The 27330-nt window shown below is 43.7% G+C and overlaps 1 protein-coding gene across 1 annotated transcript; it reads left to right on the forward strand.

Annotated features, from left to right (window-relative positions):
- The first annotated feature begins 11730 nt into the window (after window positions 1-11730).
- On the forward strand, window positions 11731-26945 carry LOC134557331 (myosin-1B-like). Its single transcript, XM_063410252.1, has 39 exons — window positions 11731-11830; window positions 12727-12983; window positions 13073-13216; window positions 13308-13464; window positions 14072-14099; window positions 14198-14312; window positions 14392-14484; window positions 14583-14646; window positions 14730-14828; window positions 14934-15037; window positions 15124-15262; window positions 15635-15753; window positions 15844-15993; window positions 16608-16778; window positions 17038-17344; window positions 17537-17619; window positions 17923-18010; window positions 18104-18221; window positions 18913-19036; window positions 19116-19252; window positions 19354-19609; window positions 20303-20545; window positions 20652-20828; window positions 20914-21059; window positions 21147-21237; window positions 21321-21710; window positions 21826-21952; window positions 22188-22306; window positions 22564-22760; window positions 23140-23323; window positions 23410-23575; window positions 23748-23872; window positions 24058-24366; window positions 24516-24719; window positions 25367-25492; window positions 25587-25757; window positions 25847-25951; window positions 26094-26189; window positions 26686-26945. Exons 2-39 carry the CDS (start codon window positions 12780-12782, stop codon window positions 26836-26838), a joined length of 5829 nt encoding a protein of 1942 aa, XP_063266322.1. The 5' UTR covers window positions 11731-11830; window positions 12727-12779; the 3' UTR covers window positions 26839-26945.
- Window positions 26946-27330: the final 385 nt, after the last annotated feature.

The raw sequence follows: 27330 nt of genomic DNA on the forward strand, positions 1-27330 counted from the left end.
GACTGTTCCACCCAGACACCACCCAGGCTGCTCACCCCACACACCTGCTCTGTAACAGGAGCTCCTCAGCTGCTTTGGTGAGTGATGGAAAGGGCATCCTGAAGGTCATGTCCTCATCCAGGACCCACTCTCCAGATCTCTTCCATGGATGCTCCCTGGAAAGACAGGAGGAGCCTAAGTAACTGTGCAACTTTGATACTCACTCAGCACCTGCCCAGGTGTTATTTTTTTACCTCCTGCTGCACTTCACCATTAAATGATGCTGAGATATCTTTGGAGTTGCAGTTTCTCTCTTCCTTCTCTCTCTTCTGAAATACAGAAATGTGAAACATTTTACATGCTTATCTGGCATATTATGCTATACCATTAAGCTATACCATAAATGCATTGAAAAAAAATTAAGCTTGAGGCATTCTCAAGAGAGTACAATTAGGAAACAGAAGGATCTTCAAAGTCCCTCCATCCTTTGGTGCATGGGACAAGGCAGTCTTCACAAGTAAGTTCTAGCACCAGAAATACGAGCTTACCTTTGCCATGGCCAAAATTCCCCTTTACCTATTCTGTACCTCCCCTCCTGAATATTTTTAAGATTCTGGAGGTTCTGTTCATCCACCTGTTTTACTCAAAAACCAATTAACCCTTCCAGACTTACCTCATACGGAACTTTTGAACTACATTGCACTATGCCACCACTTTGGACTAGACTCTTTCTGCAGGGAAGCATGCATTTCACCAAATCCATGCACTTCATTAGTCAACAGGAGAAAGGGATGTTAGGTTAAGGAAAGTGTGTCCTACCATCTCCTGAGTCCAGTGCCCAGCTGCATCTTAATACTGGAAGTGTTGGGACGAGGAGCCTTGCTCTGAATGATCAGTGTTTCAGCAATTCTGTTTCTTTGGTGCTAACATTCCTGGCAGCTCTCGTTTTACACAGAGGGCAGCAGAAATGCTGCTGCAGCAGGAGCTGAGCATTCCCTGTCAGAGGGCTCATCAGGGTTCCACAGAGCACACTGATGCCTCCAGCATGCCCTGTCATACTGAGAGCATGGCTGCCAACAGCACAGGCAAGCTGAAAATCCCACGGAGAATGTTTTTCAAATAGTGTTGCACTGAATAATCCATAGATCTATAAGATCTGACCACCTTTTTTTCTTTTTTTTTCTTTCTTTTTCCATTCTCTGGAGATCTTAATGGTTTTTATTACTTGTGAATCACAGTTTAGTCTTTTGTCTGACAAGATTCACATCTGGCACAGTTGAGTGTAAAGAAGAAAAAATACTGTTCATAGCAGAGGAATAAAATTGCTTCTGTGATGAGATTAGCAATAGCAGCCTGAAGGCATAATTGTTTTATGATTGACCATTCAGAGACATGTTGTAATAGCAACTGAGTGCTGCACCAAGAATAATTTTTATCAATGTGATTAAGAGAAAATGAAAGCTGTTTGTGGAGCTAGCTCTAGACTACCAAAAATCCCACGGGAGTTACTTGTGAGTTTTTTGGTTGTAATGATGATTTCAAGAACATGGGTTGGGTGTGGACCAGCTTTAAATATCTTAAAATCAATGTTTACTAATATTATCAGGTATTCTATCCTGATCAACCCATGGGAATGATTGGCAGGAATGGGTTCCCAGCAGAACAACCTCAGAAAGGATGTAGGTATAAGTAGGCCAAGAGACAGAGAGAAAGAAATTGAAAAAAAAAAGAAGACAGAGTTCCAAACTGTGGAGTGGACTAAGAAAATTAACATCATCTTAAGAAAGAATTTCAAAAAGAAAATGTATAAATAAAATAAAATAGTGAATAAGACTCTCTCTGAAGTTAAATGTAATAGAAATTAATGGGAGTAGTACAGTCTCTGCGGTGAATAGCAGCATAGGCATGCAGTGCCTTTCTGACTTTGTGACACCAAAACTGGGCACAGTGCAGCCACAGCAGAAATTTGCTATGCAATTTCTGCAAGCAGATAGCATCATCACAAAAAATTTGGGGAAGAAAATCCACTGGGATGCCCATATAGGCAGGGCTCTGATTTCTGACTCAGATGCCAATACACACCACAAACAAACCCTGTCTCCAAATGGCAGGAAGGGCTCTTCCAACAGGAATCTATACACTGAAGTCAAGTCCAACACAAAGGAAGGAATATGTAACCCCAGTTCATTTCCTCCTTTTAATTATCCAGCCATTCAGCCCTTGCTGAACAAGGAAGAGTTTTATACATATGAGTGACAGCAGCTGACCCACCATGCAGTACAGTTAAACAGCAGCACACTTGTCCTCTGCTCTAGAAAGGCAAGCCCAGAACAATGGCAAATCTGGTGACAACTGCAAAGGAATTACTGTCACCAGAGAACTGGAGCTGCTGGAGCCCAGACATACAAACACTTCTGGAAAAAATCATGAGCTGCAGGTTTCTGCAGGTTTCAACAAGATGTAACTCAGGAGCGTGGGAAGACAGTATTTTGCACAAAAAAAAAGAAAAAAAAAAGGAAAAAAAAAAAGCAATTGTTTTTAACAGACCAGTATAAGAAAATATTGAAGCACACCCTAAAAATTATATAAATTATATCCCTAAACCTTGCTTTGTACAATGGCAGTAGGTAATCAAACACAGGTTACCTGAAGAAGTGGGAAGGTCCTCTGATTCCTTCAGATATCCAACACCTCTCAGAGCTGCCTTTGTACAAGTCATGAGGAACACACCATGTGTGGCATGAGGAGATTGGGCTCCAGGGACTGGTCTTGGGCACATGGAGTGTCTATGCCCGGGTACCAGCAGGTTCCCCTTGTACTTATGAGCATCTACACTGATTCTCCTGGGACTTCATCCTGAGCTGCCCAAGGGGAACGTGGTGAGTTCTCTTGTGCCCTCGGTATTTGTGTGAGTGCTCAGAGTGTTCACCTGGTCTGACATGTGGCCAGCTGTGTGTTTATGTACATACGTGTTGCACATGTGTTCCCCATGTGCCTGGGCCTTCTGGGAGCTCTTGCTCAGCCTCACTACTCGGTTGGACCTGGACTTGGATCTGTGGCAGTCTGTCCTGTCACAGTGCCAGGCTCAGCCTGGTTATCTGACAAGAAAACCTCGGGAGCAAATCCTGCATGGAAACTGCTGTTAAGGTGGAAAACAGGCACTGAACACTGGGAGACAGGGAAAGGAGTGCTTCCACTAGACAGCCAAGCTGCCAGCTGATGCCCTTCAGCTAGCAGGGCTGCAGGGGCCTTTGCTGCTCTAAATATTCTGGCAGTGTCTGAGACAACAAGGGAATGACAAACATATTTAGCAAGTTCCTCTGGCTGACCTGGCTGGGAAGGCACCGAGCTCCCTATTTCTTTTCTGTATTAGCCACACGTGTTTCTTGCTCAGTGCTGACAGGGAGGAAGCTCGATGGGAAGCAAATAGATCAAAATCAAAGGGAGATAAAACACCAGAATGGTGGGCTTGTGATCAAAGTGTCCAGCCCAATATGCTCTCAGAGAATTATTAGTAAAAACCTTTTGCCACAGGCAAACCAGGCTTGTTTATTTGAGACCTTTCCTGGCAGAAGAGATGGCAGAGCATTTGGTTCAAGGCAATAGAAAATGCAGGTGTGTGTGTGAGAACCCCTGTTCATTTCCACAGAGACACAAACCCTCACACAGACGCACACTCTCCTGCACAGTTATATAGCCTAAAAATGGCTCTGCAATTTGACCATTGCAATTCAAGCAACACATTTCCAGCATTTTCTTCTCTGAGTCCAATGGCTAATCCATTCATTTCCTTTTACCTTTCTGAGAAGACAAAGCTGTGCTAGTATCAGCCTGTGCCCTGTCCTTGCTCTGAACTTCTTGCCCTGTGCATACCTCCCTGCTAACACACTGCCTGTGCTGGAAGCACCCTGAATACTTTGCATAATGTGGAAGCCAATCTTCCCTGTTATGCAGATTAATGGATGCCATGCCACAACCTGTTCCCAAACAACCCAGGTAGCCACGTGGGTTGTTTCCTGGGCATGTCAACAGCCCTTTGCCACTGGCAGGATTGCTGCATGGACACCTCAGGTGAGGACATGAGGGAACTGCTGCTTTGGCAAGAGCAAACTGCATGAAGCCCAGCACCTTTCCTGTAGCTAAATTCAAGTCACTGACAACCATAGCCCAATATTGTCCAGTCTCTGTGGTGCATTGTCAAGTTCCCAATAACACGACTCCCTTTTCTGCAATACTTCTGTGAACAGGGAGCACATGCTGTTTCCTCTGGCACTGATGTATCATTCCCAGCTGAACAGGAGGATAGAACTCATTTGAGCATGAAATAGGTTGCTAAGTGAAATCTTCCATGACATTCAGTCTACAATTTTCCTCTGTTTTTTTTTTTTTTCTCAGTTGGTGGCTCTGGAGACTCCTGATATCGAAGACTCAGAGAACAGAGATGATGCTGGAAACACTTCTCAAGAGCCAAACACATGATGATCCTGGTTCCCTGTGGAAATCTGATGCCACATAGGATACCTCCCTCCTGTTGTGTTACACAGGTAGGAGTTAGTCCAACATGATACAGGGACCCTTTTTCTGCAGTTCCAAACCACACTTCTACCGCCACAGGAGGAAATAATTTCAACTCCTGATGCAAAAGTAGAAGTGGAGAAATCGCTCTCTCTGGACCAATTTTATCACCTGATAAGAGGAAAAAGTTTACTCTGGGACACACAGGAACCTCTTTTCTTATCAGAGAGAGCTATGAATGCTGTTTCAAATACTTAAGTTAGAATTGGGATGACAAAACAGGAAAAAAGGGAGTGAATATGGCCACAGCCAACAATGTCCATAGTTCTCTGAGGAAAAACTAATCCACCTCCACAGTCTCAGAGATTCACTCCCTGGAGGGCTTCAGACTCTGCACAGCAACAGCAAGGCAAATACAGATCAGAAACATTAGAATACCATAAATGGTGTGGGACAGACATATGTTGGTATGGTTGTGAGGAGAACTATCACTTTAAATAAAATTCTAACGTCTAAAACAAATGTATAAATCCCTGAGTTTTTATATTTGGCCCAGATCATATTCCCTTTGCAGCTGGTGGAGTCAAATACTTCAGAGACCTCTAACCTCCCCCTCAAATTTTACAATGTCAGCGAAAAATTAGATTCTTTCTTCTGAAACTTGACCCCTGAGAGCACTGATATCAATAGTCTTAAAAATAGGCCCATCAGCTGGGGTCATCAGAGATATGTTTGTATTGCAATTACTAAGCCAAGAGATTTTCATACCAAATCAAGCTCCAGTGGGTTTCCCCACCATAGGCGAGTTCATTTTGAGAACTCCATAGGCTTTATGTACACTGCAGACAGACAGCTTTTTCAACTCTTCAACACTAACATGAATCAGAATGAGGAATATTTTCAAGCACCTTGCACCATCCCTCCCACTGAAAACAGCATTCAGTGTCATCTGACACAGGCATCTGAAATGTCAGCTCTTGAAAATGCTCCGTCAGCCTTGGCCCCTTCAAGCTGAAGAGGAGGCAGCCAGCAGATGTAAGATACAGTCTGTAAAATCTAGATGGGACAATGGAAGGGAGTGGATGGATTGCTGAGCTTCCCTGTACCAGAAGTAGGGGCATCAGGTGAAGTCAGCTGGTGGCCGAACGCAGAGGGACAGGATAATTCAAACCAGCTATTGTTATCTACTCAAATCATCACCACCAACAAAGTAGGTGCTACTGAGAGTTTTCATTAATTCAAAGATCTGCCACACAAATGCAAGGGAGCAGAACCAGGTGCAGACTCCTGATCCCTCCTACAACAAAGACATCAAGATTGGCATGTGCCTAAGCCAGGAGCACTTGAGGAATGGGGTAGTGTTTAGGGAAAGCCTCAGCACATCTGCCTGTCTCATACTTCCCATACTGTCCAGCCTCAGGCAATGCTCTGGGCTGGCCTTTGTGTCCTGACATGTCTGTCACAAGAAGCCAATAGGCAGCAGCAGGGCAGGGATGTCCCCTTTGCCAGGAGGCCATGGAGAGCCTGGAGCCCAGGTGCTGCTGCTCTGCAGCCAGGACAGCCCTGTGTTTGCACAGACAGTGCCAGACACAGCCACTGCTTGTGGCTCTGGGCAGAGCACACACCTGACAGGGGAAAAGCTCCATACATCCATCCCATGGGGCTTGAGCCACATTCTCAGATGCCCACTGGGTTCAGGTGCCAATGTATGACCACAGCACAGCTGGGCCTGCTCACAGCTGAGCAAATCCCACTTGTGGGCTTGTATGGGCAGTGGGGCACATCAGCAGGGCTTTCAGCAAAGCTGCTGAAGTTTATCATAGATCCTGGGTTTCTTCTTCAGTGCCTGGCCCATAACCTCAGTGTTAATGCTGTCTGATGAGACACAAGCTAACTTAGTGAGCCATGGTGATATTCCTCTTCATCAGATTGAATAAACATATATCCTTTAGCTTCTCCTTACACCATGTGTTCCAACCCCCTGACCTTCTTGGTGGCCCAAAGGCTACAAAGTAGTCTTTAGAAACCAAATTCTCACCCTCAGTTGTTTTCGACCATGTTATTTTCTTGGCAGATTTATAGTGCTTTTTTTTTTTAACAGTTCTTCAGAGCAAACACTCTTTCTTTTCACTGGAAAAGTATTTTCCATGTATCTTTTTTCACTGACAGGTTTGGTATTGACTACCCTCCAGAAAAACTGGTTTTGGCTACTTCTTAAGTCAGTGGTTTCTAGATCAATTTTTTCATGCATCAATTCCAGCTTAAGCTTCTTTTTGTGTAGAGATTGCTGCCCAGACAGGCTTTTAACCAATTTGTGTAATGTCCTCATGGCCATTATAGAGTGGGAAGACAATTCTGTCAGCAGCTTGGGAAGGACATTCCTTCAGATGGCCCTCGGTGATGGTGACTGTGTGGAGCTGGGTGACAGGAATCCCAAGTGATTTGTGATCCCACTCGATATTGCAATCACTCTGTTGTGTTTGCGTTGTGACTCCACCACACTGCTGTGTCATGGTGCTGAGTCAAAATCACACGGAACGTCAAACATCTTCAAATAAGTAAATCTGGTGTTAAACATTAAAAACCCTTCACATGTGGAATATCTAAAAGGACCAAACCTGGTCCCTGTCATAATTTCCAAGGAGGTGTTCACCTATGGATTTGTTGTGAGAGGTGGGTGATAGTAGGCTGCGTCTCACAGCAGATAAAAAGGAATTAGGCTCTGGCATGATTTACTTTTACAGGAGAGTTAATGACATAGCTGAATCTATATAGGAGACAAATCCCTCTTGAAACTTATGTCAGCAGGAAAGGGTGAGAAAGAACAAATAAGAACTCGATGAAAGCCAAGAGTTCCAAAGAATGCCATGACAAATGGTGAGACAAATGGTGATCACATTGTTCATTTTATCTGAGTTTATCTTCAACAGACCATAAAGCAGATGAGAAAGCTTACAGGCCCTTTTTTAACTGCACCCAGACTGGCAAATCTAAATAATTTCATTCTATTCCCACTTCCTAATAGACTACTTTGCTTGCAGGAGAAGTAGGGAAGGCAGTTAAGTAAATTGTCCAATTGTCCTAGCACACCTAGTTAGATAGTTATTTTTGTCTTTGGGAAAGTCGTGCTCTTTCCAATTAGCCCGCAAAGAAGGATTTTCACAGTAACTCAAGATGACATCATGGCTTGAAGTGAGAAGGTGTGAACAAGCTGCAGATTTGCAGGCTGATGGGAACGGGCAGGGAGGAGGAGATGGACAATGCAGGGGTTTTTGTAGATCTCAATGAGAAAGGTCCAACAAAGTCTGGCTTAATAAAACAGCCAGTTGAATAAGAGCCTGTTGTGAATGGTATTCTCCAGTTTAGTACTCTTTCTAAAACCATGTGCCCTTCCTCTCTCTCCCTCCGCTGCACCATGCAGGAGAAGGGGATTGGAGGCACAAAAAGCAAAGATCAGAGATTGAGATAAGGACAATTTACTGAAAATAGCAATGAGATAAGAAAACCAACAGCAACAGCAACCATACTAATGACAGAGAGTACAAGAAAAGATAGGATTCACACAGAAAACAACCCCTAACAATACTGGATGGCTCACTCAGCCACTTTTACCCTGCTGGAAGGGACCCCTTCTCCTCAGAAGAGACTCTCTTCCCCTGCCCCTGGCAGTGATGTGAGGTGGTACAGAATAACCAGATTCTGAGTAAATATCTTCAGATGCTGGCAATCCCAGCTCCAGATGGGCCCAGGGTGGGTTTTCTCATGGTGCACCACACAGATCCAATTTGTGGCGAGATTTCCTGTTTTCAAGTCATTCTACCACATGCTACCACAATTATCTTTAAAAACACGATTCTATTCATAAAGGATGTCCACATCAGAGCTTCTCTGTGCACTTTTAGATACAGGCAAGACTATGCAGGTGATGCAAAAACATTACAGAGAGGGAGATGCCTGCAGGGATGATCTGGCTGAGTGTGCCCTGCAGCTCAGAGATTTGTGATGCACAGCACAGCCCTAGGGTGGTGCAGGATGAGCAGCACAGCTCAGTGGGGGCCCGGGCACGCTGAGGTTAATTGTGATGCAGATTATTGACTTCTCCATGTGCAATGGTCTCCTGGTCAGGATTGAGACATTCTACCCCTTGACACAGACACAATTCACCTTCTTTATAGATATTTTAAGTTAATGCATACATTAATAACATATGGAATTCTGAAATCCACAGTGCGAGGACCAGCTGAGTAGGTATCACCAACTCCTGGAATACATTTGATTTACACAAGGCTTCAAAGGCAAATGGTCTCTAATAAGAGTAATTTTTCCAGTTTATTGTAACTTATATATTCTTTTCAGTTTGAAATGGAATGAATTTTCAACTCTTGTTTTACTTTCTCCTCTGCCTTTTGGGGTTATTTTCTCTAATTATTGCAACATAAGGAGAAAAAATAGAGGAGCAAGTTTTTTATTTTTTAAATTAATTTCTCTTTTTTCTCTGTAGCTTTTTTATAAAAAATAAGAAACACTCAGAAGTTACAGACCACCTAGTGAAGTGAAGAAAAATTTGTGCTGAAAGAGATTGCTTCTATGATTAAATAGATAAAGGGATGAGGGGAAAAAAGAGTCAAGTTCAGTAAGGATTTCAACCTTGTATCCTCCAGAAATCTTTTTCAGAAGAATTTTTTGGATAGATGGAGTATTAGGTTTGTTAAAGACTGAGATCAAGGGGTGGTGATAAATTGCTTGGTGTTCAGTTAGCTGTCAATACCAAGAGCAGCAGTTAACACCCTGCCCCACATCGTTCAAACATCTTCCTCAGCACCTTGGACAATGAAGATTCCTTGATTCACTGAGTGTCTTCTTGTTAAGCCGGAAAGACAAAACTGAACACAAGCCAGAAGTGAACTGCTATTGTGAGGGAAACAAAACATATGTTAGTCTACACGAAAAGGACTGTCACCATCAGATTGAAGGACGTTTTTATTTTCCCTTTATTCAAGAATGGTGTGTGGAAACTTGAGGGTGCAGTGGTAGGCTACCAAATTGGTCAGTACACGTGGTCTACAAGGATTTTAGTGTGGCAAAGAGCCTGGGGAGTGGTTACAGCCTGTAAGAACATCAAGGAAGTGGGGAAGACAAACTCTTGGTAGTTTTAGCTACTTTTACTTTACTACTTTACTACTAATTTACTACTAATTGGTAGTGTTACCCACTAAAGCACAAGAAGCAGCTTGGAAGCTTCAAGCTTCATATTGTTTTTCAGTTGTGGAGAGAGTACCATGGCAACAAATATTTGAGGAATGTGAAATGATTTCACTGAAAACATGACTAGGGACCCATAGCAATCCCACATCACCAACTCTTCCATGGTCTTATGAAGTTATTATTCTTTTTCCACTGTAGACAGATGAATTTGGTGAGTAAAAACCTGCAAAGCATCAAGCAGAAGCTGTCAAAGGAGGAAGATGAGTTGAAGACTGAGGTCAATAACTTGTCCAGTAGCATGAAGTCCATCTCTACAGTCACAGGAGAAGTAGAACCCTCATTTCTCTATATTTATGAATCTTTTTTCCATCCACAAGTGAAAAACCTTTGTGAAAGCCTTTCCAAAATTTGAAAAACCAGAAAATAACTTAAGCACAAGTTGACATTATCTCATCTTAGTTAAAAAAATTCTGTAAAAAGTCTGAAATATAATGGGCTCGTGAGATGTCACAAAGATGGAAAAACACTCCGAATATTTGCAGAACATGAAAAGGCAAAGCAATCTACAAGAACTCAGAGACCTCAAATGGCTTTTGGACCTGATGTTGTACTCACTGTGGGAAAATTATATCTGAGCTGCTATTTATTGAATAAGGCAGATGAAAATCAGGCTGTAGAAAGTGGTCCTTTATTGTCAGGCTTCTAGGTCAGGAAGAAACAGAAAAACAAGTCATCTGTCATTCCTTCTTGAATCTGTTGCCTTCCCAGATGATTCCCATTACTCCAGGAGGTGAAACAAAATGCAAGATATCAAACTGACAGAGAGGATGATATACTACCAGTTTGATCTTTGAACCAGTGCACTGGAATCCATGTCATCTTCTTTAATTGACATGTGCAGAGAACCCAGGAGGGAAAATGAATTATGAAGAATCATTTTTGCAGCAGCAACTTGACACCCAAACATAGTAATAACTATGTAAAAAGGGTGGCATTTGTGTTTGTGCTTGGGAAGGCTGGAGGAGGACAACTTGGGATCCAGATCCCATTCTTGCATTTGCATTTGCATTTGGTAACCACAGCCACTGTCCAGGGTTTCTAAAATAGCAGGAGGTTGGTGAGTTAAAACTGCCAACAAACCTAAAAGATGAAAGATGCAGAATGTGTCCTTATTCCTGCTAGTGTGACCTCACCGAAGTTTCTGCTGGACATACATCAGAGCAAACCAGAACAGCCAGATATGGAGAATGGCAAAATAATACCTTTAAAATTGAATTTCAAATCACAGCCCATCATTAATACTTCAGAAGGAGGTAAAAGATGTAATTAAATGTATTAATCAAGGGGGATAATCTTTCTTATCTGATTTTTGAAAGTACCCACCAAAAAGCTAAGGAGTTGCAAATAGGTGCAGTAACACAAGCATGATATGGTCATCCAGTCTTGGAATTAGACTATACTAGATTATTCCTATTCTTTATTTCCAGAATATTTAATAATAGGTTCCCTCCAAAGCTCTTTTAATAGTAATCCTTCTCACTACTGCTGAGTCCTGAGACACACAAATCTTATATGTCAAACAGCAATTAACATGAGAAGAGAAGCCAACAATCCCAAGATCCAGTGTCGTGCTCTTTTTGCTGGACAGCACTTCCTCCTTCCTAGATTCCGAGTCATAATATTTATAGGAGATTTATTCACATAGCTAGGAAGACCTCAAATATTTCTAAATATATCCACAAGCACGAATGGGAATCATGCACTCAGTCAAGTTTGCCAAACAATGCTTTGCCAAAAATTTTTTGACCTAAGAAAGAGGAGGCGGGAATTGAATGTGCAAACCAGAACCTATAAAGGTGCCGGTAGCACAAGCCTGTTCTGTCTCTGTGGAAGGATTAAGGTAAGAATAGGGACAGTTGGGTGCTGGCAGAATCCCACAGCATTCCTGCTGCCTGTGGAACTGCTTTCCTCAAAGAACTGTCTGTCTCAATAGACATGTTCCCTCTCTGTTGACGTCACTAGCACGTTTTTGACCTGTGACTTATTTTAAAGAGTCTGTGCAAAGATAAGAAAGTTTTCACTTCTCTTTTTCAGTATTGACCAGGCTAAGAGTCAACTGGTGACACAAGAGGTAAGACTGATTTACTTACTCCATATGAACAGACTCCAGGTTTACTTTTTTAAGGCATTTCTAAGGACACTTTCCATACCCCATTACATCTGTGCACACTAAAGCAGTGCCATTCTAACTGAGCTGTGCTGTCTAAAAGAGCAAATTTCCTTTCATAACTGTGTTGGATGCATTTGTTTGGTACCTGCTGGGAAATAATTGACCTCTTACACACAGAACTCTTTTAAAAGGACATTGACTGTAAAGAGAAATCCTGGAAAGAAGAGGTGAATGAACAGCGCATGTATAGTTGAGATTTTTTCAAATCCCTCCAAAGGTTTTTAATTGAGTTTTCCTTTTTTCTATACAAGTTAATATTAAAGAATGGACTTGAACAGGAAAAGGCAGAACAATTGGAGAAGACAAAACTCTGATATCTCTACAGCGGAAAAAGTTTTGCATGGACAACTCAGACCTCTGCTTCTGCTTACTCCACATTTTTTCCCTGATGATACTCCATCTCTATAGCTGGCACAAATTACATGGGCTCAAATGGGAGAGAGAGAAACAACATAAGTGGGCTTTCTTAATTTTGAGAAGATGACTTCTCTTGGTATCTCTTCTGCTTCTACTTGTTATTTCTGTTGCATCTTTGATTACCAATGAATTTTCCAATCAATCTAATTGTCTGCATAGCCTACTAAAACACAGTGAGATCTAATGAACTGAAAGTGTAAATTGGAAAAAGGGAAAAAACCCTCAACCACAGACACCAATCTTCTTTAAGATTAAAGTAAATAAAAACACATCTAGCGTAAAAGGCAGGTAAAGCAGAAGGGAAGACCATAATAATAGGCAGAGCAGAACACAACGAAGACTAAGGTGGCTGCTAAAAAGAAATTTCTCCCTTCACACAGAACTGCCTCTCCATTTCAGCGCTGTGCCTTGCTGCACACAGTAAACTACAGCCATGTCGTCAGACGCCGAGATGGCCATCTTTGGGGAGGCAGCTCCTTACCTCCGAAAATCAGAGAAGGAGAGAATTGAGGCCCAGAACAAACCTTTTGATGCCAAGTCATCTGTCTTCGTGGTACATGCAAAGGAGTCCTATGTGAAGAGCACAATCCAGAGCAGGGAGTCGGGAAAAGTCACTGTCAAGACTGAAGGGGGAGAGGTGAGTTAAAAACAAGGCTGAAGGAAAACATTTGATCCCAACACTTGAGCTTTTCAGTGACACATGTGGATCTTTTGTTTCCTTGGCAGACCCTGACCGTGAAGGAAGATCAAATCTTCTCCATGAACCCTCCCAAGTATGACAAAATCGAGGACATGGCCATGATGACCCACCTGCACGAACCCGCTGTGCTGTACAACCTCAAAGAGCGTTACGCAGCCTGGATGATCTACGTAAGTGGCAGCAGCAGCTTCCTCTGGGCAGCCTCAGGAGCTGCTGGGCCAGGCCCAGGGGAAGCCAACGTGCTGTGTCCCTTGCCCACAGACCTACTCGGGTCTCTTCTGCGTCACTGTCAACCCCTACAAGTGGCTGCCGGTGTACAACCCCGAGGTGGTGTTGGCCTACCGAGGCAAGAAGCGCCAGGAGGCCCCTCCACACATCTTCTCCATCTCTGACAACGCCTATCAGTTCATGCTGACTGGTGAGTAGCTCTCATCATAAGCATCAGATCACATATGTTCTGCTTTTTCTTGATAAAACCCTGCCATGAGAAGTGAAATAGGATTATAGAGTGCTACAAGTTATGCTTCTACATTTTTTATTCCTTTCTTTCTCTATGTTATTGAGTTCCAAAGTGTTATTCATGGTCAGGATTCTTTTGCCATGGGTCTTTACTCTCCCTTTCTCTGCTGTTCTAAAAGCAGTCTGTGTAGCAGAAAATTAAAACATTTTACTGTATGCAGTAGAAGGAAAAGAACATGGAGTGAAATAGAGAAGCAGCATGTGGCTCTTCAAGAGTTTTCAATGTCCATGGCAAAGCATTCTAGAATAAGAGAATGTTTTGTGCTAGAAGGGATCTTTAAAATTGTCATGGGCCTTCCCTATGACATTTCGAGGGACATCTGTGAATCTGTTTCAAGGAAAGAGTCCAAGTGCTAAACTGCTTTGCTAGGAATTGAAATAGAAAAAATGGCTAACGAGCAAAAAAAGAAAAAAGTGCAAGTTTTTTCCTTGCTATGATTTACATTCATTTTCAGTGTTTTTGTTTGCTTCATTTACAACTCTATTTGTTTCTGCCTTGTTCCCAGATCGGGAGAACCAGTCCATCCTGATCACGTACGTACACCCCCTGCGCGGGTCCCTGCGGGGCTGCCCGGTGCCAGGGGCCCTCCTGCCTGACCACGCTCCCTCTGCTCCTCCCTTGGCTTTGGCAGCGGAGAATCCGGGGCCGGGAAGACTGTGAACACCAAGCGTGTCATCCAGTACTTTGCAACAATTGCAGCCAGTGGTGACAAGAAGAAGGAGGAGCAAACCTCCGGCAAAATGCAGGTGAGGTCCGAGGGCCAGGAACCTGCAAATATTCCATTTCTGAATGAGCTATATCATGACAGGAAGACTTCTCTTTTAGGGGACACTTGAGGATCAAATCATCAGTGCCAACCCACTGCTGGAGGCCTTTGGAAATGCCAAGACCGTGAGGAATGACAACTCCTCACGCTTTGTGAGTTGTTACTTGGGACAACTGTCAACACCAATTGGAATACTCTTGCTGTCCAGATGGGTAAAACAGGTCTTGATTGACTTTCGTGCTGCTTTCAGGGTAAATTCATCAGAATCCACTTTGGTGCCACAGGCAAACTGGCTTCTGCAGATATTGAAACATGTAAGACACCCTTGTGGCCTGATCCCCTTCCCTCCAGCCTTCTCCCCTTCTTGTACTTGACTCTGTCCTGCCATCCTTGCCAGATCTGCTGGAGAAGTCCAGAGTCACTTTCCAGCTCAAGGCGGAAAGGAGCTACCACATCTTTTATCAGATCATGTCCAACAAGAAGCCAGAGCTAATTGGTAGGGAAGATCACGAACTCCTCCAGGCAAAGGTCGTGGAACAACATTGAATTCCTTTCCATGCCGATCGCATTTGACCTGGGTGGGTTTTGTCTTTCTCTCCAGAGATGCTGCTGATCACCACCAACCCCTATGACTATCTGTACGTGAGTCAAGGTGAGATCACAGTTCCCAGCATTAACGACCAGGAGGAGCTGATGGCCACTGATGTAAGTAGCAGAAGTTTTCTTGGGTGAAGTTTCATTTCTGTGACCTTTAACAGCTGGGGCACTCACCTTATCAACTCTTGTGTTAGAGTGCCATTGACATCCTGGGCTTCAGTGCTGATGAGAAAACAGCCATCTACAAGCTGACAGGGGCTGTCATGCACTATGGGAACCTGAAGTTCAAGCAGAAGCAACGAGAGGAGCAGGCAGAGCCTGATGGCACCGAAGGTACCAGCACAGCTCATCCCAGAGCACGGAAGAGAGTGAACACTCTTTTAGTTAAAGGCAGCATGTCAGGGTCAGAATGACTGACCCAGCCTGTGCATTTACCCTGTGCCAGTATTGTAGAATAGCAGTGTATAGCTATTCTATATTGTAGGATAGCAGAAGCCAGAGGACTTCTCTGGAGGAACATAAGTCAGATTATTTTTAATAACCTAAATTAAAAGGTCCAATGTCCCCCAAAGAGCTGCCATTAACACGTATCCCTTTCTTATCTTTACTAATATTTTGATTTTTACTGGAATTGCTCTTTATTATATTTTTAAAGGAATAGTAACACCTACTGGTACCTTAACAACTGATTGTTTTGCTGTTTAGTTGCTGACAAGGCTGCCTACCTGATGGGTCTGAACTCAGCAGACCTGCTCAAGGCCCTCTGCTACCCCCGAGTCAAGGTGGGGAATGAATACGTGACCAAGGGCCAAACTGTGCAGCAGGTAATAAAACCCCCTGTTCTGTGGATAGGTTCTCTGGACTTTCTCTTTTGTCCTGCATGATAACTGCATGCTTTATGTTTTACATTTCAGGTATACAATTCTGTGGGTGCCCTGGCAAAGGCTGTGTTTGAGAAGATGTTCCTGTGGATGGTTGTTCGCATCAACCAACAGCTGGACACGAAGCAGCCCAGGCAGTACTTCATTGGTGTCCTGGACATTGCTGGCTTCGAGATCTTTGATGTAAGGAACAGGGGTTTATTAGCATGCTTTTAAAGTCACATTGTTGTGTGACAAAACACTTCAGAAGTAATACTGCTGGTTTGTTTTATGGTTTTTTGTTTTTGTTTTTGGTGGTTTTTTTGGTTGGGGTTTTTTTTTTTTTTTTTTTTTTAGTTTGTTGGTTTTTTTCAATGGTTTGATCCTTTATAGTGTATTATAGTGTATTATAATGTTTTAATTGGAAATAGGTTTTTGTTTTGTACATATGCCAATGAAAACCATAAGGGCAGGTTTTTTTCTGAAGGCTTGGCACACGATTTGAAATCAACATTTGTGAATGTTGGATATAGTGTTTTGCTGTGGACTCTCCTTGTAACTGAATTAGTACAGTCTAGTAGATATCAAAGCTGACAAAGTCTGAGTCATTAAAACTATCTAAGCTTCTAGAGTAATAAATATATGTATAAAGTTCAGGTTGACAAGAGAGACACACTAAGAGAAGTTCCAAACTGCTGGATCAATAGAGATAGAGCACTTACAGATCCTCCTGCATTTGGTACAGATAGCCAGCACTGTTATTTATCCCTAACTTACCTAATTTACATTACTAATAATCTTGATTTGTAATTGTGCAGTTCAACAGTCTGGAGCAGCTGTGCATCAACTTCACCAATGAGAAACTGCAACAGTTCTTCAACCACCACATGTTCGTGCTGGAGCAGGAGGAGTACAAGAAGGAGGGCATTGAATGGGAGTTCATTGACTTTGGCATGGACCTGGCTGCCTGCATTGAGCTCATTGAGAAGGTATTTCTGTAATTCACAATGTGAGGTATTTTCAGAAATGCATTCATTTTCTATATCTTTTTAAATTCAGCTTGAAATGGTAAATATGTTAGTGGAGATAAATCAGTTTGTAGTATTTTATGATTTGCTGAGCAGAACAATCCCTGCAAATATTGTTTATAATATTGTTTGTAATATTGTGCCACTCAGGAAGTTAATTTATCTCTGAGTCTTTCTGCCTTTTCATCTTGTCCTGCCTCCTTGCTTGTGCTTCTCCCAGCCCATGGGCATCTTCTCCATCCTGGAAGAGGAGTGCATGTTCCCCAAGGCAACTGACACCTCTTTCAAGAACAAGCTCTATGACCAGCACCTGGGCAAGTCCAACAACTTCCAGAAGCCCAAGCCTGGCAAGGGCAAGGCTGAGGCTCACTTCTCCCTGGTGCACTATGCTGGAACAGTGGACTACAACATCACTGGCTGGCTTGACAAGAATAAGGACCCTCTGAATGAAACTGTTGTGGGGCTGTATCAGAAGTCATCCCTGAAGACACTGGCTTTACTCTTTGCCTCTGCTGGAGGAGAGGCAGGTCAGTTCTCTGAAATTCATATTTGGGATATTTATTTAATGACTCCACCAGAGCCATGAATATCAGCTATTGCTCTTTTCTACGTTCTTACCATGACTGATATATATGAAAAAATTTGGTCTTTGCAAGCTGTAAAACCTTTTTTTTTTTTTTTTTTTAATTTTTATATATTTTTTTTTTTCTGTTCTTCAGAGGCCAGTGGTGGTGGTGGTGGCGGCAAGAAGGGAGGCAAGAAGAAGGGTTCTTCTTTCCAGACTGTCTCAGCTCTTTTTAGGGTGAGTACAGAAGTTATTCTCTCTATTTTTTTCCTTCTTTTACTCAAAATTATGCTTTTTGCTATGAACAGCTGGTCACCATACTCCATAGCATTCCGGCTGAGCGGATATATCCCCCCAGTCTTGTAAGAACACACTGCAAATTTTGTGACTTTTTCTATTGCTCAAAAGTGAAAGACATTAAGATAGCTATAGGTGGGAATTACAAATCTATGAATGCTTTACAATTCTTTTCTCACATCTGAAAGTGTAACTCGGGAGGTACTATTTGTTAATTAAAAACCTTTATTCATGATCCCACAGGAGAATCTCAACAAGCTGATGACCAATCTGAGGAGCACTCACCCCCATTTTGTGCGCTGTATCATCCCCAATGAGTCTAAGACACCTGGTAAGAACCCCAAGCAGAGAAAAAAATAGTGTGATGCAGCCATTATTCTCTGTGTTTTATCATGAATTAACAAATAATTGTCTTACTGCTTAGGTGCCATGGAGCACGAGCTGGTGCTGCACCAGCTGCGCTGTAACGGCGTGCTGGAAGGAATCAGGATTTGCAGGAAGGGGTTCCCCAGCAGAATCCTCTATGCTGACTTCAAACAGAGGTCAGTTTCCTTTCTGATTTCCATTCTGTCTTTCCTGCCGATGTTTTACCTCTGAACTATTTTATTGCTTGGCGACATTTTTTAACACTAGCTCTTTCTGGTTATACCTGGAAGAAAAGAGGAGGTTGGAGTGCATTAAAAAAGGCAACACATATAGCTAGCAAAAGAAAACCTCTTGACAAATGATGAGTGTCAGGTGTCCTCACTGACTGCTGGGGTATCTGAGTATGGAAGTACAGTAGAGCTGCAGAAGCCAGTGATTACAAGATTAATAAATGTAGTTTGGGATAGGTGGCAGCAGATTCTCAGGTAAAAATTACAAACTAGTTCCTTGGCCATTGCATCAACTGCAATTTTCAGGGAAAGAGGCTTTTGTCCAATACAGATAGTATAGGAGAGTGGCAATGTTCCTCTCACGCAGTCTTCTACAGCATAGTATCAGTAAAAGGATATGGATTGAGCTGACTGGAAATCAATGTCCTCTTCATCATGGCTGGTCCCCTAAAGACTGGAAAACTTTCCTTAAATTTGTTACCAGTTTAAAACTTCATCAGAAGGTTGTCTCTAAACAAGGGATGAAATTCCGACTTCCTCAGCCTGATTCTGCGGCAAACACTGCTCTTGGTTTCAGTGAACAGAACATTCTTATGACTGGACATTGTCTTCATTTCTATTTCCTCTGATTCCACAGATACAAGGTGCTTAATGCCAGTGCCATCCCTGAGGGACAGTTCATCGATAGCAAGAAGGCTTCTGAGAAGCTCCTTGGGTCAATCGATGTGGATCACACCCAGTACAAATTTGGACACACCAAGGTATAAACTCCTCCATTCACTGCCTGCGTGGGCTTTGCTCTGCCTGGCAGTGATGTGCTGCAACATTCCTTCTCTCCAGGTGTTCTTCAAAGCTGGGCTGCTGGGACTCCTGGAGGAGATGAGGGATGAGAAGCTGGCACAGCTCATCACCCGCACCCAGGCCAGGTGCAGGGGCTTCCTGATGAGAGTGGAGTACCAGAGAATGGTGGAGCGGAGGTACACCTTCCCCTTCTTCAGTTAAAGTCACTTTGCTTGGGGGAAAGTGTTGATATTTGTCAGACTGAGAATATTCATTGTATGTTTTAATTATGCCTCAGGGAGTCCATCTTCTGCATCCAGTACAACGTTCGTTCATTCATGAATGTCAAACACTGGCCATGGATGAAGCTGTTCTTCAAGATCAAGCCCTTGCTGAAGAGTGCAGAGTCTGAGAAGGAGATGGCCAACATGAAGGGGGAGTTTGAGAAAACCAAGGAAGAGCTTGCAAAGTCTGAGGCAAAGCGGAAGGAGCTGGAGGAGAAGATGGCATCTCTAATGCAAGAGAAAAATGACCTGCAACTCCAAGTGCAATCTGTAAGTATTGTTAGTGTATTTCTTTCAGGTACCCTCATATCACATAACTCTCATGTTACACAATAAATTTTCTGAGAAAATATTTTAATATGAATAATGGAAGATAAAATTCAGAGCACTCAGTGTTGCTATTATGATATGAGGTTCTAGCTTTGGAATGACTTTTGAAGCACATACAGGTCTGTTTCTCCAGACTCACAGTATAACATCCAATGTAGTCACTAGAGATTTAGTATTTACAGTTAGAGTCTGTAGAGCAATTAATTTGAAAACTTACTCTGGTTTCAATCAGCTGACCAGATAAAATACCTCTATGCCATCTTATATGATGCATGTTACATCACCTCTCCCTCTCTCTGCAATCACTTTTCCAGGAGAACACAAAAACCTTCTGCATTCTGTCAAAGCCCTGTATCTATCTCCTAAGTCCATTGGGAGATCAAGGGATTGGCCAATATTTAAATATTACCTTGTCTATTTAGATATTAGCTTCACAGATTCAAAATAAAGTGAGGTTCAAATTGAAACCTCTGATTGTACCTAAACTATATATATATTTATGTCACTCAAAGAAAATTAATTCAAAGTCAGTCTTGCCAAGAAAAGCTTCCAAAAATAAAGAAAAAAACACTACACATATTCAGCTTTTGCAAACAGTTGTGATTAGTAAACAAATCCATATTTCTCTAATAGGAAGCTGATGCTTTGGCTGATGCTGAGGAAAGATGTGACCAGCTCATCAAAACCAAAATTCAGCTGGAAGCCAAAATTAAGGAGGTGACTGAAAGGGCTGAGGATGAAGAGGAAATCAATGCTGAGCTGACAGCCAAGAAGAGGAAACTGGAAGATGAATGTTCAGAGCTGAAGAAAGATATTGATGACCTTGAGCTAACACTGGCCAAGGTGGAGAAGGAGAAACATGCCACCGAAAACAAGGTATGAGGCAGAACGGGTCACAAGCACTCCACAAAATGGGCTGTGTGCTATTACAGAACTTCCATATCTAATTCCTTGATTTACATTTGCCCCCTTTCTTGTAAAGGTGAAAAACCTGACTGAGGAGATGGCAGCCCTGGACGAGACCATTGCCAAGCTGACTAAAGAGAAGAAGGCCCTCCAAGAGGCCCATCAGCAGACCCTGGATGACCTGCAGGCAGAGGAGGACAAAGTCAATACTCTGACCAAAGCCAAGACCAAGCTGGAACAGCAAGTGGATGATGTGAGCACACAGACATTGGGCAGGAAGGGGACAGGTATGGAGCCTGACGTGGCTGGTAGAGGCCTGATGGTGTTGTTGTGTTTAGCTGGAAGGGTCCCTGGAGCAAGAGAAGAAACTGCGCATGGACCTGGAGAGAGCCAAGAGGAAACTGGAAGGAGACCTGAAGCTGGCCCAGGACAGCATCATGGATTTGGAGAACGATAAGCAGCAGCTGGATGAGAAACTGAAGAAGTAAGTGTGGCCCTGGGGCAGCTGAGTGCTGGGCTGCAGCACTTGTCTTTTTTCTTTGAGCTCTAACATGGTTCACTTGGCCCAAAGGAAAGACTTTGAGATCAGCCAGATCCAGAGCAAAACGGAGGATGAACAAGCCCTGGGCATGCAGCTTCAGAAGAAGATCAAGGAGCTGCAGGCAAGTCTCTGTTGCTTCCCCTGCCTTGCTCAGGCTCAGGCCCGAGGAGGGCAGGGGTGTGAGGGGTCCCTGGTGTTGTGCAGGCCCGCATTGAGGAGCTGGAGGAGGAAATTGAGGCCGAGCGAACGTCTCGCGCCAAAGCAGAGAAGCATCGGGCTGACCTGTCCAGGGAGCTGGAGGAGATCAGCGAGCGCCTGGAAGAAGCAGGAGGGGCCACAGCAGCTCAGATTGATATGAACAAGAAGCGCGAGGCAGAGTTCCAGAAGATGCGGCGTGACCTGGAAGAGGCCACGCTGCAGCACGAAGCCACGGCTGCCGCCCTGCGCAAGAAGCACGCGGACAGCACGGCTGAGCTGGGCGAGCAGATCGACAACCTGCAACGCGTCAAGCAGAAGCTGGAGAAGGAGAAGAGTGAGCTCAAGATGGAGATTGATGACCTGGCCAGCAACATGGAGTCTGTCTCCAAAGCCAAGGTATGCAAATATTTGATAGGCTCATTGAGCCAGTGGAATACAACACTCTTCTTGCACCTGGCCCTCTTTAGAGTGTGGATTGTTAACTCCTCACCTTCCATATGCTGGAACACAGGCCAACCTGGAGAAGATGTGCCGCACCCTGGAAGATCAGCTGAGTGAACTTAAGACCAAGGAAGAAGAACATCAGCGCATGATCAACGACCTCAATGCTCAAAGAGCTCGTCTGCAGACAGAGTCAGGTGAGACACCCACACCTACATGTGCAGATCAATAATGTCTCAGAGTTATTGTAAAATTAATCTCCTGGGTGTATGGGCTTTCCAACACATCTTGTGTCACATCTACTGCAAAATGCTTGAAATGGGGTCATAAGTATCAGCATGGACTGCAAACTATCTGTTTTTACATCTCCAAATGTTTTCAGTGTCATGATCAATGATATTACAACTGTTTTGTATCTGCAAATTTTCTCAGGTGAATATTCACGCCAGGTGGAAGAGAAGGATGCTTTGGTTTCTCAGCTGTCAAGAGGCAAACAGGCTTTCACTCAACAGATTGAGGAACTCAAAAGGCATTTAGAGGAGGAGATAAAGGTGAGAAGGTTTTTCCTAAATATGAAATCAGTTAATCAATAAGATGAAGGGGACAAAAAAAACTACTTAGACAATGGAGTGCAAATTTTTCCCACAGTAGCATTGCTTCTCTTTCTCTGCAGTCTATCCATTAATTCTTTGGCAAATTCACAGATATTTTTCATCACAGGTATTACTCTTAAGGAGATAAATCTTCTCATTAAGGAGATTTCCCAGAATATTTCCACTAATTGTCAAACTGCTTTTTTTTTCCCAAGGCCAAGAATGCCCTGGCCCATGCCCTGCAGTCTGCTCGCCACGACTGTGACCTGCTAAGGGAACAATATGAGGAGGAGCAGGAGGCCAAGGGGGAGCTGCAGCGAGCCATGTCCAAGGCCAACAGTGAAGTGGCCCAGTGGAGAACCAAATACGAGACGGACGCGATCCAGCGCACGGAGGAGCTCGAGGAGGCCAAGTACGTGGGGTATCTGTGTAACACTGGCTGGGACCAAGAAGGAAATTTGAGGAACTGACTGTGACATTGTCAGGAAGAAGTCAGTGTCCTCCTTTGGGCAGGATCACAAAGAGACAAAATATGACAGAAAGCAGTTACACATTAGGGAAAAGCAGAAAAGTCCAAAATAGCAGAGAGAGGCCAGGAGAGAGGAAACTGCTGCAGGAGGATTGCTCTAGAATTCAGAACGATGGAAATAGAGTAGCTGTCTGGGAGAAGTCTTACACCTGTCTGTGAATGCGGGTCACACAGTACCAAGAGGTGAACTTTGCTCTGGTAAAAAACATGCTGTCTCACATCACAAGCTCCCATTTGCTTACTTACGCTTACCACTTTGCAGGAAGAAGCTGGCCCAACGTCTGCAGGATGCAGAGGAACATGTTGAAGCTGTCAATGCCAAATGTGCCTCCCTGGAAAAGACAAAGCAGAGGCTGCAGAATGAAGTGGAGGACCTGATGATTGATGTGGAGAGATCCAATGCTGCCTGTGCTGCTCTGGATAAGAAGCAGAAGAACTTTGACAAGGTCCTTTGGCCTCCAGCACCAGCACTCCTGGCCAGAACAGGCCCCCATGATGGCCAAAGCCCAACTCACACCCCTTTTCTCTTCAGATCCTGGCAGAATGGAAGCAGAAGTATGAGGAAACGCAGGCTGAGCTGGAGGCCTCCCAGAAGGAGTCACGCTCCCTGAGCACAGAGCTGTTCAAGATGAAGAATGCCTATGAGGAGTCCTTGGACCACCTGGAAACAATGAAGCGGGAGAACAAGAACTTGCAGCGTAAGTCCCTGGCCCTCTGCTCCTCACGGGCCTTTCTCACAAGCTTGTCTGTCTGCCACACCCAACAGCTCTGGGCCTGCAGGGTCAAGAACTTGCTTGGCCCCTTGATGCACCAGAGCCCTTCCCATTCTGCTCTCTGCCTGACCATGCTGCTCTTCACACTTCCTTGCAGAGGAGATTTCCGACCTCACAGAGCAGATTGCAGAGGGAGGAAAGGCAATTCATGAGCTGGAGAAAGTCAAGAAGCAGATTGAGCAGGAGAAATCGGAACTGCAAGCCTCCCTGGAGGAAGCTGAGGTACATGATCATAATGAGTGGTATCTGCAATAAATGAATGAGGAAATCATCTGAAAAGGCCTGGGTTCCCCTCTGTTCTGTCTGGGCAGTATAGAGAGCTGAGATTTCTGGAAATATTTTGCAGTTCCCTAGAATGTAAGAAGGACGTTCATCAACGTTATCAATGTTTGTGTCCACTTGTCCAGGCCTCCCTGGAACATGAGGAAGGGAAGATCCTGCGCCTGCAGCTTGAGCTCAACCAAGTGAAGTCTGAGATTGACAGGAAGATAGCAGAGAAAGATGAGGAGATTGATCAGATGAAGAGAAACCACCTCAGAATTGTGGACTCCATGCAGAGCACTCTGGATGCTGAGATCAGGAGCAGGAATGAAGCCCTGAGGCTGAAGAAGAAGATGGAGGGGGACCTGAATGAAATGGAGATCCAGCTGAGCCACGCCAACCGCCAGGCTGCAGAGGCACAGAAGAACCTGAGAAACACCCAGGCAGTGCTCAAGGTATGGCACAATTAAAGATGTACTGATTTCTGACACAGCTATAATTTTTTTCTGTGTTATGATTCTTTCAGTTCTAAGTTGATGGGAAAAAAAAGTGAATACAAAATAGAAAACACTCACCTCCCAATCTGTCGTATCTCTCTTTCCAGGACACTCAGCTGCACTTGGATGATGCTGTCAGAGCACAGGATGACCTGAAGGAGCAGGTGGCCATGGTGGAGCGCAGGGCAAACCTGCTGCAGGCTGAAGTTGAGGAGCTCCGGGCAGCCCTGGAGCAGACAGAGAGATCAAGGAAAGTGGCTGAGCAGGAATTAATGGATGCCAGTGAGAGAGTTCAGCTCCTCCACAGCCAGGTCAGTTTATAAGCATACTTAGTATTTATACTATTGCTCCATACATGTAAATGAACTTAAGACTGGCTGAGCTGTAAAAGCATTTTGTTAAGTGCAGTGGCTTTCACAGTTAATAAGAAGTAATAGATAATATTACGACTCATTTCAGATGTAGATACAACATGAATTTCAGTAGACAACAATATAGATACCTTAATTTTAATAGTTTCAGAGGAGTGTGTGAGGTTCTTCCTTGTATACTTGAGTTCAACACCTTTTATATTTCCATTTGAGACTTTAAAGGGCAATGTAGGCTGACCGTGAATAAAATCGAACCTCACTAACTCTGTCATTATTATAATTTAACATTGTCATTGTAAGTATTCTACAGAACCATCTCAAAGTTTTATGGTCACTAGACTGAAAATGGTAAGGAAAGTATTTCTTTTCATTTTTCAGTCTAAATTCCTTCTTTGTTGTATAAGAACCTATGAGAAAAGACTTCATGGAAGATGCTCATGAAATAACAATGCACATCATATCTGAGAAAATAATAGCTACAACAGTAGTTCTCTTAGAATCCAATGTGACCTGATGGCACAACATGCTGTACTTGATATGATACTGCAAGTTAACAAAACCAATATCTTGTTCATTCTTTTAAACAGAACACCAGCCTGATCAACACCAAGAAGAAGCTGGAAACAGACATTGCCCAGATCCAGGGTGAAATGGAGGATACCATCCAGGAAGCCCGCAATGCTGAGGAGAAGGCCAAGAAGGCCATCACAGATGTGAGTTGGACACTCCTGCCATTGTTGATGGTGAATGCACTCTCCCCAAAATATCTCCAGCCCCAAAATGGCTTTGCCCCTTTGTTCTGCTCAGGCGGCCATGATGGCAGAAGAGCTGAAGAAGGAGCAGGACACCAGTGCCCACCTGGAGAGGATGAAGAAGAACCTGGACCAGACGGTCAAGGACCTGCAGCACCGTCTGGAAGAGGCCGAGCAGCTGGCACTGAAGGGAGGGAAGAAGCAGATCCAGAAGCTGGAGGCCAGGGTGTGTAGGGCTGGGGTTGTGAGTGAGATGTGTCTGTGTCCCTGCAGAGACATTGTCAGGAGGCTGCAGGGATGGGCTTGTCCTTGCAGGTGCGGGAGCTGGAAGGGGAGGTGGATGCTGAGCAGAAGCGCAGCGCTGAAGCCGTGAAGGGAGTGCGCAAGTACGAGCGCAGGGTGAAGGAACTGACCTACCAGGTAAGGCAGGAGCCCTCCTGCTCTGACACGCTTTGCTCACAGCAAGGCACATTTTGAGCACCCCATCCCCAAGGGGAATTGTCAGCCTTGTGTGATGCAGAACCAAGAATTGACTGTCTTTCCTGTTTGCCAACTACTTTAGTCTGAGGAAGACAGGAAGAATGTCCTCAGGCTGCAGGATCTGGTGGACAAGCTGCAAATGAAAGTGAAATCCTACAAGAGACAAGCTGAGGAGGCTGTAAGTACCAGTTTGTCCAAATTGGACCTTCTTCTGGTGGAGGTGGAATTCTGTATTCATGTTTTCCTCTGTACAGCTTTTTCAAACCTTGACTGTTTTGATGCAACATGATGATATTTTGATACAATGGGGAACGTGAGAGTAAGACTTGCTGGGTTTGGGAGGAAACATACTTTCCCAACCCTATTTGTTTCGCTGTAAGCCTCATTTCCCACTCTATTTCTTTGCTTATATCTTGCCCTGGATGTCAGAAGCAGTTGTCTGTGTATTCAGGACTATGACATGAACTCTGCCTAGACCATGTTTTGTATAATGTATTTTTGACATTCCAATATTCTTTTCTTATCTGACACACATAACACTTTCAGCAGCTTCTCATCTTGGTTTTGAATCTGCTCTGCTAGCCCAGCTGTGGCATTTGAATTTTTGTTTGCCCAGTTTTTTGATAATGTCCACATGCTGCCTGTTGTTTTCACAACTCCCTCTTCCCTCACAGGAGGAGCTGTCCAATGTCAACCTCTCCAAGTTCCGCAAGATCCAGCACGAGCTGGAGGAAGCCGAGGAGCGGGCTGACATTGCAGAGTCACAGGTCAACAAGCTCCGAGCCAAGAGCAGGGAGATTCATAAGAAGATTGAAGAAGAGGAATGAAGTTCCCAAGACTAAAAAGTGACCTGAGGCATGCATAAAATGTAAACCTCTGTGTTGCTTTCTCCAGTAGTTATAATTTGTGTCTAGGTAATAAAGACAGTAGAGACCCTTGCATATGAAAAGTGACTATCATGTTTTATTTGTTTATTCTAGCATGCTTTACTTTTTGAAGTACATGTTCAGAGTTCATCTTCACATTTAGAAGTATATCAAAAAGCAAAACATATTTACATTTGCATTTTTAAAAATGCATGAAGAATGGTAATAATTATATGGATTCATTACTCCTCTTGCAGTGAGAAGTATGCATTTCTTTGATGGACTAACATTGCATTCTTTCAAGTGATTTTTGTCTTCTTAGGCAAAAAAATAAAAATAATAGGACTAGAGATTCCTGAAGCATTTAACATACACACACATATATATAAATCTAATTTTGATTAATTGAAAAATGTTGCTTATTTAGTTAGGATTAAAAGTATGGGAAACTCA

This window comes from Prinia subflava, chromosome 12 (genome assembly GCF_021018805.1).
Source record: "Prinia subflava isolate CZ2003 ecotype Zambia chromosome 12, Cam_Psub_1.2, whole genome shotgun sequence".
Taxonomy (NCBI): Eukaryota; Metazoa; Chordata; class Aves; order Passeriformes; family Cisticolidae; genus Prinia; species Prinia subflava.

Excerpts from the sequence above, each read along its gene's own strand:
- LOC134557331 (XM_063410252.1), top strand. The coding sequence starts at position 12,780 with ATGTCGTCAGACGCCGAGATGGCCATCTTTGGGGAGGCAGCTCCTTAC. Across the intron at positions 19,037-19,115 it reads ACAAATTTGGACACACCAAG|GTGTTCTTCAAAGCTGGGCT; the intron begins GTATAAACTCCT and ends CCTTCTCTCCAG. Across the intron at positions 21,711-21,825 it reads AGTCTGTCTCCAAAGCCAAG|GCCAACCTGGAGAAGATGTG; the intron begins GTATGCAAATAT and ends GCTGGAACACAG.